This window comes from Dipodomys spectabilis, unplaced genomic scaffold (genome assembly GCF_019054845.1).
Source record: "Dipodomys spectabilis isolate Male_0828 unplaced genomic scaffold, ASM1905484v1 ptg000137l, whole genome shotgun sequence".
Lineage (NCBI taxonomy): Eukaryota > Metazoa > Chordata > Mammalia > Rodentia > Heteromyidae > Dipodomys > Dipodomys spectabilis.
The window spans coordinates 10690803-10704706 of NW_024870814.1; the positions used below are offsets into that span (position 1 = coordinate 10690803).

General features: G+C 37.4%; 1 gene segment (V, D, J or C); it reads right to left on the reverse strand.

Annotated features, from left to right (window-relative positions):
• Positions 1-12711: 12711 nt before the first annotated feature.
• On the reverse strand, positions 12712-13696 carry LOC122116690. The segment is given in 2 exon segments: positions 12712-13307; positions 13459-13696. Coding segments are annotated over 2 exon segments (372 nt in total).
• Between the last annotated feature and the right edge of the window lie 208 nt (positions 13697-13904).

The following is a 13904-nucleotide window of genomic DNA, read 5'->3' on the forward strand; positions in this document are numbered from 1 at the left end:
TGAAAACTTGTACTTCTCATTGTTGCAACAGGTACACCTGTATCATTAAACGACTTGTTTGCCCCATAACCTCCACAAGTTATACTGACATCAAGTATAGTGAAAGCAGGGGATATACTGTGGGGGAGGGACATACAAAGCAACAAAGAAATAATCTTATAAATACGTTAGAAACAAATGCATGAAAGAAAAAAAACATTAAAATACATATCTAAGGGTTCATTTTCCTAACATCATATTATCTGACCTTTTCCGCTTGACTCATACATATACTAGATATTGCAAATAAGGGAAACCATGGGACCTATGTTTCTTTGGGCCTGGCTTACTTCACTTAATATAATTTTTTTCAAGTCTTTCCATTTCCTAACAAAAGGGGCAATGTCATTCTTTCTGATAGAGGCATAGAATTCCATTGTGTATATATACCACATTTTCTTGATCCATTCATCTACTGAGGGGCATCTGGGTTGGTTCCATATCTTAGCTATGGTAAATAATGCTGCAGTAAACATAGTTGTGCTGGTAGATTTACTGTGGTCTTGTTTGTAAACATTTGAGTAAATGCCCAAAAGTGGGATTGCTGGGTCATAGGGGAGCTCTATGTGAAATCTTTTGAAGAACCTCCATACTGCTTTCCAAAGTGGTTGAACAAGTTTACATTCCCACCAACAATGTAGTAAGTTCCCCTTCTGTCCACATCCCTTCCAGCATCTGTTGTTGTTAGAATTCTTGATTTTTGCCATTCTAACTGGAGTGAGGTGATATCTCAATGTTGTTTTGATTTGCATTTCTTTTATGGCTAGGGATGTTGAGCATTTCTTCATGTGTCTATTGGTCATCGTTCTTTCTTCTTCAGAGAAGTTTCTCTTTAAGTCTTTAGCCCATTTATTTATTGGGCAGTTGTTTCTTTGAAGATTTGTTGTTGGGGGATTTAATTTTTTGAGTTCCAAGTATATTTTAGATATAAGACCCTTGTCTGTTGTATGGCTAGTGAAGGTTTTCTCCCAATCTGTGGGCTTTCTATTGACCTTGCTAGCTATGTCCTTTGCCATGCAGAAGCTCTTCAACTTCATGTAATCCCATTTGTCCAACCTTTCTTTGATTTGTTGTATTTCTGGGTGTCTATTCAGAAAATTTCGACCTGATCCAAGGAGACCTAGGGTTTCTCCTATTCTATCCTGTAATGTTTTCAGAGTGTCTGCTTTGACATTGAGGTCTTTGATCCATTTGGAGTTGGTTCTAGTGCAGGGTGATATATAAGGATCTAGCTTTAGTTTTCTACAAGTAGTTAACCAATTTTGCCAGCACCATTTACTGAAGAGGCTGTCTTTCTTCCATTCTATTTTTTTAACTCCCTTATCAAGGAGTCGATGGCTATAGGTCTGTAGGTTCATTTCTGGGTTTTCAATTCTATTCCATTGGTCCTGAAGTCTGTTCTTACGCCAATACCAAGCGGTTTTGATTACTATGGCTTTATAGTAGAGTTTGAAATTTGGTATTGATATTCTTCCAGCAGTGTTCTTTCCGTAGAGGAGCATTTTTGCTACTTGGAGTCTTTTATTGTTCCATATGAATTTTTGGATTGCCTCTTCTATTTCCTTGAAGAATGAGGTTGGAATTTTGATAGGTATCGCATTGAATTTTAGATAGCCTTGGGAAGTATAGCCATTTTTATGATGTTAATCTTTCCAATCCAGGAGCATGGGAGGTTTTGCCATATTCTAAGTTCTGTTTTGATTTCCTTTATCAAGATTTTAAAGTTTTCATCATAGAGGTCCTTCACTTCTTTGGTTAATTCCTAGGTATTTTAATTTTTGTGGGGCTATTATGAATGCAGTTGCTTTCCTAATTTCAGCCACACTTTTCTCATTGTTGGCATACAGAAAAACCATTGATTTTTGAGGGTTTATTTTATACCCTGCTACTTTGCCAAAGTTTTGAATCAGCTTCAGTAATTTGGGAGTGGAGTCTATGGGATACTTTAAATACAAGATCATGTCATCTGCAAAGAGGGAGAGTTTTATTTCTTCTTTCCCTATTTGGATCCCCATTATGTCTGCATCTTGTCTTATTGCTGTAGCTAGGCATTCTAATACTAGATTGAAGAGAAGTGGAGAGAGTGGACATCCTTGTCTTGTTCCTGAGTTAAGAGGAAATAGCTTTAGTTTTTCACCATTGAGTATAATGCTGGCTGTAGGTTTGTCATATACAGCCTTTATTGTATTGAGTAATGTTCCATGGATTCCTAATTTTTCCAAAACCTTCATCATAAAGGGGTGTTGGATCTTGTAGAATGCTTTTTCTACATCTATTGAGATAACCATGTGGTTCTTATTCTTGCTCCTGTTGATGTGATGAATAATATTAATTGTTTGTTGTATATTGAACCAGCTTTGCATCCCTGAAATGAATCCTGTTTGATCGTGGTATATGATATTTTGGATGAATTGTTGAAGTCGATTGGCCAGAATTTTGTTAAGAAGTTTGGCATCAATGTTCATCAAAGATATGGGTCTATAGTTCTCTTTCTTTGATGAGTCCCTGCCTGGTTTTGGGATGAGGGTTATGATGGCTTCATAGAATGTGTTCAGTAGTGAACTTTCCCTTTCAATTTCATTGAAGAGTTGGAGGAGTATTGGTGTGAGCTATGCTTTGAAGGCCTTATAAAATTCTGCTGTAAAACCATCTGGTCCTGGACTTTTCTTAGCTGGAAGGTCTCTTATTGCTGTTTCTATTTCAATGCTTGATATGGGCCTGTTAAGATGGTTTAACTCATCTTGGTTTAGTTTTGGCATGTCAATATTTGCTAGGAAAAGGTCCATTTCTGTCAAGTTCTCAAACTTATTAGCATAAAGTTTTGAGAAGTATTCCCTTATAATGTTCTGAATCTTGATTGTTTCCGTGGTGATGTTTCCATTCTCATCTATGAGTTTATTTATTTGGGTGTGTTCTCTTCTTTTTCTGATAAGATTTGCTAAGGGTCTGTCAATTTTGTTAAGTTTTTCGAAGAACCAACTCTTTGTTTTGTTGATTCTTTCTATAGTTTTTTTGGATTCTAATTCATTTAATTCTGATTTAATTTTAATTATTTCTTTCCGTCTACTGAATTTGGGTTTATCTTGCTGCTCTTTTTCAAGGAGGTTTAGATGTGTCATTAAATTGTTGGTTTCAGATCTCTCCAATTTGCTGATGTAGAAGCTCAGAGCTATAAACTTGCCTCTGAGTACTGCCTTTGCTGTGTCCCAGAGGAGCTGGTAATTTGTGTGTTCATTTTTGTTGAATAGCATGAACATTTGAATTTCCTTTCTAATCTCTTCCATGACCCACTCATGATTCAGCAGTGTGTTGTTCAGCCTCCATGTGATACCAGACTTTCTTTGGTGGCTTTTGGTGTTGAGTTCTAATTTTATTCCCTTGTGGTCAGAGAGAATGCAAGGAATAACTTCAATGTTTCTGAATTTGGACGTTTGCTTTGTGGCCTAAAATGTGGTCTATTTTTGAAAATGTTCCATGTGCTGCTGAGAAAAACGTGTATTCTGATGCTGCTGGTTGAAATATTCGGAAGATGTCTGTTACATCTAGTTGATCTATGCAGCTGTTTAGATCTGCCGTTTCTCTGTTGAGTTTTTGCAAAGTTGGTCTATCTAGTGGGGAGAGTGGTGTGTTAAAATCCCCAACAATTAATGTCTTTGGATCTATGTGAGATTTGAGGGAAAGTAGTGTTTCTTGGATAAATTTGGGTGCTCCTTTGTTTAGTGAATAGATATTTAGAATTGTAATATCCTCCTGAAGAAGAGATCCCTTAATTAGTATGTAGCAACCTTCTTTATCTCTTCTCAAGAATTTTAATTTGAAGTCTATTTTATCTGATATTAGGATTGCAACTCCTGTCTGTTTATGGGGGCCGTTTGCTTGGTAGATTTTGTTCCAGCCTTTAACATTGATAATGTGTTTGTTTTTATGGGCAAGATGTGACTCCTGAAGACAGCAGATAGAAGGATCTTGTTTTTTAATCCAACTAGATAGTCTAGGTCGCTTAATTGAAGGGTTAAGTCCGTTAACGTTAAGAGATAGGACTAAGAGGTATATGGGAGTTCCTACCATGTTATCCACCTTCTTGGGGGGCTGCAAAAACTGGGTTCTTCCTATGGTTCTTGGATTCTCAGTTTGGGTGCAGTTTCTTGGCCTTTATTGTGGTCTTGTTGGTTTTCTATGTGTAGGACATCTTTAGGAATCTTTTGTAGGGCTGGTTTTGTGGAGATGTTTTGCTTCAATTTTTCTTTGCTATGAAAGGTTTTCATTTGGCCTTCAGTTATGAAGGAGAGTTTAGCTGGGTACAGTATTCTTGGTTGATAGTTGTTTGTTTTTAGGGCATGGCATACATCATTCCAGGCTCTTCTTGCTTTGATTGTCTCTGCTGAGAAATCTGAGATGATTCTAATTGTTTTCCCTTTATATGTAATTAATCTTTTCTCCTTCACAGCTTTAAAGATCTTTTCCTTGGTCTGAATTGATCCTGTGTGGATTATAATGTGATGGTGGGATGTCCTATTCTGGTCTGGTCAATTTGGAGTTCTAAAAGCTTCTTGTATTTGAATAGGCCTATCTTTTTGCATGTTTGGGAAGTTCTCTGCTAGGATCCTGTTAAACAGATTTCCTAGACCATTAACTTCTGTTTCTAGGTGCTCCTCTACACCCATTATCCTTAGATTAGGCCTTCTGATGGTGTCTTCCAAGTGTTGGATAGTTCTGTCATATTTCTTGGATTTGTCTTGGATGGTTGTATGTTCTTTCTCTATATTGTCTAGGCTGTCTTCAATCCCTGAGATTCGATCTTCTACATGGTCTAACCTGCTGTCGAGATTTTCTAATTTGTTTTTCATTTCTTTTCCTTCTAGTTGGTCAGTTTTGATGGCTTCAAATTCTTTGTTGAAGCTTTGTTTTAGATCTTGTATGAACTTCTTTACTTCCTTAATTTGGTGTTCAGTGTTTATTTTCAAATCACTTAGTTGATTGGTTATGGTTTCTTTGGACTCCCATTCCTTCTGTTGGGTTCCATTCAGCATTCCCTTTGTTGTCTCCTTGACTTCCTTCAGCTCTTTGTTAATGGATTCCATGAATGTCTTTAGTGATCTTTGTGTATTCTCATCCTGCTCTCTCAATTCCTGTATTACTGTTTGATCAGCTTCCTCCCGTTCATGGGATTCCTGTAGTTCTCTTTGAATGTTCTCAGCCAGCTCACACCATTCCTGCTTTTCTCTTTAAGTATTCTCAAGCTGCTCACACAAATCCTGTATCAGTTTTTGAGTAGCTTCCTCACGCTTATGATATTCCTGTATAAACTTTTGGATTGCCACCTCTCTCTCCCTATCACGCTCGTAGAGTCCTTTGTATGTTTTCAATCTTTTCATTTATCATGTTTGCCAACAGTGTTTGTAGAGCTATTTGGGAACTCTCCTCTGGATTATTCATTATCTCTTCTGTCCCCTGATTATCCAGATTGGGAATTGAGCTACCCGGACTTGCCAATTTTCTTGTGTTTTTCCGGCTTACTCTGCCCATTTGATATGAAAATAGCACCAATTTTGTGCTAGAACACTATCTTAAGGCAAGCATCAACCAAAGTCTGAATTTGCACAGTCAATAGTCTACAGATACAATCTAGTTCAACAGATACATCTATTCAACATCAAACAACTATATGTTAATGGGCTACGAACCGCAAAGAAGAATTTGGAAAACCAGAAATTATTGGGTTTAGGGAGAGATGTAGATAAAAAATAGGAATAGATTGATGTGGGAAGGCACAGGGAGAGTTAACTAAGTCCTTATCTCAAAGCAGGAGATATGTTGGGTAGGATGAAAGTAGAGAGAGAGAAAAAAAGAAGAAAGGGAAAGGGAAAAGAAATGAGACCAGAAAAAATAGAAAAGTAAAAATTAATAATATTATGCAGAAACGAAGACAATCTATTTAGAGGAGAACGTGAATATATTGAGAGAAGGGGAGGGATATAAAGGAGATGTGAAAAACTTAAAAATAAAAATGCTTAAAATATTATATAGGTATAAAGAGGTAATACTGCTATTAAGGAATTTAAGTCTCAGAGATTTTGAATTGAGAAATAAAATTGTGGATTAAGTGTGTACACAATGGGGGATAGGGTCTAATAATCAACTACACGTTTATCTGAGGATATGCAGGACAAGAATTAAGTCCCATAAAGAAGAAAGAAAGAGAGGAAAAGGTGAAAAGGATAAGGAAGGAAGAAAAAAAGACCAGAAGTTCAGTAGAGCTAAACAAAAAAACAAAAAGATAATTAAAAAAGAAAAAAAGAGAAAGAAAACAAAAAAAGAAAGAAAAACGCACACTCACGTATCCCTAAAATAAAAATTATAAGAGGAAAAAAAAATACTGGAAAACGATTTTTTTTTTTAAAAAAAAAGGCAAAAATTAAAGATTTAAAAAAGTTTTAGAAAAGAAAAAAATTTTTATAAAAAGTACCACAAAAAAAAAAAAAGAAGAAGAAGAAGAGAAAAAAAAAAATTTCTTTGATTTTTTTTTGGGGGGAGGGGTGGGAAAAATCCTGTATCTCACTTGTGTCCATAACCAGCCTCTTGTTGGAGTCTCTGGTCTGCTTGTGGTCCTGTTTCTTGGTTGGTTTCTTAAGTCAGTTTGTTCGAACAGGCAGAAAAATGCTCTGCTTTACCCAGGATTTTGCGATACTCTTCCTAGGCTAGTTCAATGGGAGGCAGATCTGCTTTGAGTATCACAAAAGAGGGAGATGCAGTTATGAGGCTAGGTTCTGAGTAGGGTTGAGACCTTTCAACAAACAGTAGCTTTTCCCGGGGGCTAGTTTGTGAAAAACTCACAGAGGCCAGCCTGGAGCCATTCTCAGGGTTTCTGTTTACTGAATTTCAATTGATTGTCCAGGCTACTAGAGGGAGGGGCAGCCTCTGGCTCTGATTACCCAGTGAAGAAAACCCCTCCTGGAGTTAGGTGACTTTTCCCTGGGTGGAGCTGAGTCTGACAGGTCACGCCTCCGTTAAGTTCTTGTGACCTGCTAACTGACTCGTTTTATTCCAAAGCTTGAGTTGGAGCTAGCAGCTCCACTGAGCTTTGTAGGTATCCAGATGGAGATCTCCGGTACTGGGGGGGGAGGGGTGGCCTTCCCTCCTCTACTCCCTGAGAAGGAATGAGGATGTCAGGCTTCTACTCACACCGAGTCTTGGTTCCTGGGTCGTCTCTGGTCTGCGAGCTGCAGGATGAAGATGTCCGCTCCTTGTCAGATCTTGCTGGTGTTGAGTAGAATCCGCTCACCTGCTGCGTCTGGCTCCTTCGTCCCGGACTCTCTGTGGTTCAGGTATGGCTTCTGCGGTTCCTGCCGCCACCGCTGCTGCCACCGTGGCGGCTGCTGGCAAGAGCTCAGATCTATCTCCTTGACTGGATTTTCCCTCTCTGGCCTGACTCTCTGTCCTGTGATGGCACACTTGGTGTGATTCTCTGGCTTAGGACTGTTCACTGGAACTCTAAAACTGCTTTCTATGCGAGAGCTTGTTTAGACTCCAGCTTTTCCTCTGCCATCTTCCCAGAACTCTCTGTACAGTATTTTTACAATAAAAATTTAAAAGAAAAAAAAGAAATCTAGTATCAACTGATGCTGGAGGGGATGTGGCCAAAAGGGAACCCTACTGCATTGTTGGTGGGATCGTAAACTTGTCCAACCACTCTGGAAATCATTATGGAGGTCCCACAACAGAGTACAAATAGAGCTCTCGTTTGACCCAGCAATCACACTTTTGAGCATTTACCCAAATGATCACAAACAAGGCTATACAAAAGCTGCCAGCACAACTATGTTTATCGCAGCATTATTTACCATAGCTAAGATATGGAACCAACCCCTCAGTAGATGAATGGATCAAAAAAATATAATACACACACACACACACACACACACACACACACACACACACACACACACACACACACACACACTGGAATATTATGCCTCCATCAGAAAGAATGAGACCAGCTACTTTGTTAGGAAATGGAAAGACTTGGAAAAAATTGTATTAAGTGAAGTAAACCAGTCCAAACAAACATAGGTTCCATGGTTTCCCTTATTTTCAATAAATAGTATATACCTAGGGTGAGCAGAAAAAGTCAAAAGCTATGTAAATATGACCATATAACCTGATGCTAAGTGAAATGAACCCCAAGATATGGATACTATTTTTCTTGCTGTTTTTTAATGTATTTATAATACAGTATGTGATTTTTTGTGTTTCTTTTATATTTTCTTTCCCCATTGTATAGCCCTGTTTTCCCCATATTTAATTCCAGTGCCTGCATCTTCTTTATAATTTTTTTCTAATTTGGGGAAGGGAAATAAGAAAAAGCTGAAATAAGAATACAGGTTGACCCTCTGTAACAATGAGATGTACAAGACACCATGTTGAAAACAAAGTTTTCAAATTGATGTGGGGGGTTGGGAGAGCAGGGTGGGAAGGACGCTAGTGGAAGCAGGGTAGGAAGGGATGTTAGGGGACAAACAAAGGAGGAGGTAACAATGCTCGATAGGAAATGTACTCATTAAGTTAGTCATGTAACTGTAACCCGTGAGTACACTACCTTTACAATAAAAATATATACTAAAATAGATGTGAACCAATAATTTATAAAGTAATATAATTTATTTGTTCATAGAGGTCTGTGTCCTTGTGTTTGTGTATGTATTTGTAATGTTTGGGGGCAAAATATTTATTTCATTTTGTCCATGACAACATATATGCAATTGAAATATAGTTGTAATGGTCATGTCCTTTTCTTACATCCGTTATTTTGTGTTACAAATATTTACCTCATTATGTTTAATAGTAACAAGGTTCATAACTATTTATTTGTGGCTGGACATGGTAACTCATGCCTGTAATCCCAACTAAACTGGAGACAGAGATTTTAAGTTAGTGAGTAAAACCCTGGAAGGCAGTGAGATCTATCTCAAAAGCACACTGAGGCAGGTGGTGCAAATTTCTGTAGCTATGCAGGAGATGAATTTAGAAGGATTTTAACAGAAGGCCAAGCTGGGTAAAATCACAAGATGTTCTCTGAAAACAAACTAAACCAAAAAACTATGGTGGAGTGGCTTAAGTTGTAGACTCTAATAAGCAGGAAAACTTGAGTTCAAACACCAATAGAACCAAAAGTATTGTTTGAAATTCATTGTTTATCATTTACTACTATGCATATAATATCCTCAAAACAATTCATGTTTTCAATGCCTTCTATTGCTTGTAAATTCTTTTTTTTTATTTTGGCGCTAGTCCATGGTCTTGAACTCCTGCTCATTCTGGCTTGGATTTTTCACTCAATGTTGGTATATTTGCCCTTGAGTCACACCTCCAGTTCTGGCTTTTAATAGGAGATAAGAGTTACAAGGATTTAATCCAAAGATGCTTGAAAAATACTAAAGTGCTCTCTTCCCATGGCTGTCACGATAAATCTCTTTTATTCTGCCCTTCACTATGTCTGTACTTGGCATTTGGGAGTGAGTAGCCAGACCTAATATAGCAAGGACTCTGCACTTTGAGAGGGAGGGTGGTTAAAATCTGGTTTCAAAATGATCTGTGTCCAGCAAGGAGCTGTGCCTTTCATTCTGTTAGACTGAGAAACAGGGAGACACAAGCTTAGTCCATAGTTTACTTAACTTTGCATCCACTGATTTGATATTTCAATTGATATATCAATGTTGAACTGTAAGTTATCTTAACTGTATTTGCACAGAAACTTTCCTGTGTAAGTCATTACAGTTTTTATTCTCTGTGTCTTACAGTTCTTTTTGACAGTACTAGAGTTTGAACTAATGGCCTTAGGCCTGGTAGGCCAGCACTCTTATCCATTGAGCCACACTCCCACTTGTTTTTGCCATAATTTATTGTTCAGATATTATCAGGCGTATATGAAAAATGCCTGAGCTGGCCATAGACTGAGATCTTTCTACTTCTACCTCCTATATATCCAAAATTATAAGTATGCATCACTATGCCTGGACTTCTCATATTCTTCTTATGTGTTTTTGACATGCCATGGCAGTGGCCATGGCATGTGCACTTGACATGTGCAACTTTAGAAGCATAGACTTACATGAGTTTCACCCAAAGTTATTTGTAGTGAAATTGTTCTTTAATATAACATTAGACGAAATCCAAGGAAAATTTGGGGAATTAAGATGAAAAATCTTATCAACCAGTTCCTATAATCCTAAGAAACAGAGACACTAAAACTAAGTAACCACATAAGCACTTACCTGTTATGAACAAAAGAATCACAGTGATCTCAGGCTCTCTGCTACTTAGCTGGCTGAAACCATGTCTATGTGAAACGTACCTTGGGTTTTTCCTGCTCCTTCAAGTTGTGCTCATTGGATGGCCATGCATGTCTAATTGGACTGTGTGAGCAACCCTTTGATTTAGCTTAAGTTCTCTGGCTCTTGATGACCTCCTTGTCCATCTTCTAGTTTCCCAATAGAAATTAATCTCTCCTTTTCCATCTACAGCATGTGTCTCAAGAAAGCAGTTCCATTTGTACCATTTCTATTGCATGTATGTCTTTATAGACTCAGAGTGAAGTGCCCATCCATAGCCACAGTCCAGCTGTTACACTGTGAGACTAAGGTCAAATGATATGCCTCAGGGGCCCTGCCCTCCCATGCTTAATGGAGTGTGGCATCAGTTAAGTTCCTTAACTGTCTGTTTCAGTGTCCTTATTTGTGTAACTGTTACAGTATTGTTAACTGCTTTGCAGTATCTTTCTCTGGTATTTTGCCTGCTTCCGTCCATGGCCCAATTGCTTCCTTAGCTAATTTCACTGACAGGATCATATATCTCATAAATCTAAATATTTTCTTCAATGGCAACAAATCCCTGAGGCCTTTAATCATACTACATCTCCACCCGGTCATTCTATTTACTCTTATATCCTCTGTTAGAACTTAGCCTGTAAAAGAGAGAATGTCCCATGATTTGTCATTATTATTTGCTCTTAATTCACCTTTTTGGTTTCCTTTCTCCCAATACTTAACTCATGATATTCAACACTGGAAAATTTTTAACACTCACCTAGAAACTCTTTCAGAATGATTTTTCCTCCAGTTATTCCTTCAGAATGGTGAGATATATATCCAAGTAAAAGTTATAATTAGTAAGACAATGTTTTACAAAACAGAAGAGTTTACCTATGCATTGGTAAAGATTAATTTATAAGTCCTAAGAAGAAACATGAATGGCATAAAAGAGAATAAGACCACAATATGACAGTAATAATCACTAGACAATATGTTGGAAATGAACTTTACACTTGCAGGGGGTGGGGATAGGAGGAGGGACAGAATGGAAGAAAATGAGGGAGCGGGTAAGTAACACTGTTCAAAAGGAAATGTACTCATGAACATACTTGTGTAACTGTAACCCCTCTGCATATCATCCACTTGTACAATAAAAATTTTAAAAAATAAAGCAGAAAATTAGAACAGAACAATCGTAAGGGATGCCCAAGAATCTAATGATTAATAATACATCCTATATACAATATTTTACATCATATACAATGATATAGTGTATATTTAATTATCACATACTATATCTTACACATAAAGTATATGTACAAACATATGACACATAAATTGTGTACATGTGTTCACTTGGAACCCTGAGAATTATAGAGATTCCGACTAAAAAAGTTCTGCTGTATCTTGAGGTTTCTCCATCATTCTTTTTGTAAATGAATGACTTTAGTGTTTTTACTATAAGTGTCAAAGATTCCTAGATTTTTTAGATTGAAACAGAGATTTATTGATGTAGGAATACTTCTGTGAATCTTGGTGGGAGCAGTTGAGGAGGACAGAGGGCATAAACACAGGAAACTCATCACCTTCACCTCACCTTGAAGTGTTCAGATGACAGGACAGGATGGCTGGACCTCTAGTGGGATTGCTGTCCTTTGAATTCAGTGCTCTCCTGGCAATGACAGCTTGACTAATAAGTGAATCTGGAATTTAGGAAAAGAAATAGAGTAAATTTATCCTTCCTTTGACCCTCCTTTTCTCTACCTACATCCACCCCCATCCATCTCTCTCCCTACATCCTAGCTTTTCTTCTCTCTATCTCTCTCATTTTCCTTCTCTTACTTCTCAGGTAATCTATCAGGTTGAAAATATTCCACAATAGAAGACTATTTTAAAATTAAATAATGATATCTATAGTTCATTATTCTAATTGGTCTAAAGAAAAAACTCTATGTTGTCTCTATACTAGTTGAAAAAATGCTTTTAAAGGTTTCAGCAGCTACTCATGATATATCTTCAGCCAGAAATAATGAAAAATAGCTATTTGTTAAACATGATCAGCAAAACTCTACAACAAAAACTGTACTCATTAATATGCTATTTAACATTTTACCACTCAACTTCTATTAAAGACAAAAATGTCACAAGCAGTTTCTGTATCCAGATTTATATTGAAATCCTCCAAATTATATTAGAAAAATTATCATCAAAACCAAAACCAAAATCAAACGGAAAAAATACAAAAGGCATGAAGCAGATAAATGAAGTGACAAAAATGTCTTTATTTGCTGAGAAACTTTATGTACAAAGTTTTCCAAAATCTTAAAATAAAATATATTAAATAATAACATAATAGTGCCTTTGCCAATATTTTGAATAGCTGTTCATAATTAAAAGACAAATAAATATGAAGTATTTCCATATTTATAGTTTGGACTTACTTTAGTATTTCAATTTCCAGCCCAGCACCAATAGCTGAAGCCTACAATCACATTTACTCAAACATTTCAGACCTTGAGAACTGCTGTTCCAGGTAAGCATGGGCAGAATTCCTATGTTCCTAGGACAGATCCTGCAAGTGGAAACATGAGGAAAGTAGCTGGGGCAGCCCAGGCTCACACTTCTACTTCTTGGAGGTTTATGTTATGGCTTGTATCACTGTGGGTGGGTTATCATAATCCTGTTGACAGTAATAAGTGGCAATGTCTTCAGGCTGCAGGCTGCTGATGGTAAGAGTGAACTCTGTCCCAAGTCCACTGCCACTAAATCTAGAGGGAATTCCAGATTGTAACCCGTTTGCACCATAGATCAGGAGTTTATGTGCTTTCCCTGGTTTCTGTTGGTACCAGCTTAACTCATTGCTAATATACTGACTGGCCTGACATTTGATGGTGACTGTGTCTCCAGGAGATGCAGACAGAGTGGATGGAGACTGGGTCATCTGGATGTCACATCTGGTACCTGGCATTGGAATAGTAATAAATACATACATGGAATCAATAAATCAATAAATAATACATAGAACCAAGCATGCTATAAGAAAGCTTAATTAATAGCCAAGTATCAGTGACTACAACACATGGAGAAAATCCTCATGATTGTCTTTCCTTACTTGGAATCCAGAGCAGCAGGAGACCCAGGAGCTGAGTGAGGACCCTCATGTCCACGCTGTGTTCTGACTGAGACTGATGCCTGCATCTGGGGTGAACAGCCTATTAAGAAGTTATCAGGGTGGTGACTGTGCTGTGGGCTCATGCAAATCAGTAGGGGTTTGGATTTGTACAGCTGCAAATCTGACTCTCTTAGTAACTGGGCCTAGACACCATCCTCGCTGTCTGTATGTCCACAGAGAAAGAGATTACATCTGTTATCAAGCCAGTACAGATGCACCTGTAGAAATAACTTGAAGCAAATTTGGATATAGTTTTTTAATGTCACATTAGAAACAGTGATATTTCTTCATTTGCAAAAAATGCAAGTACAGGGTTAGAATTATGTTTAATGAAGTAAAGCTTAGAGACATAAAGCACACATGATTTCTCTTATATGTAGAAGCTA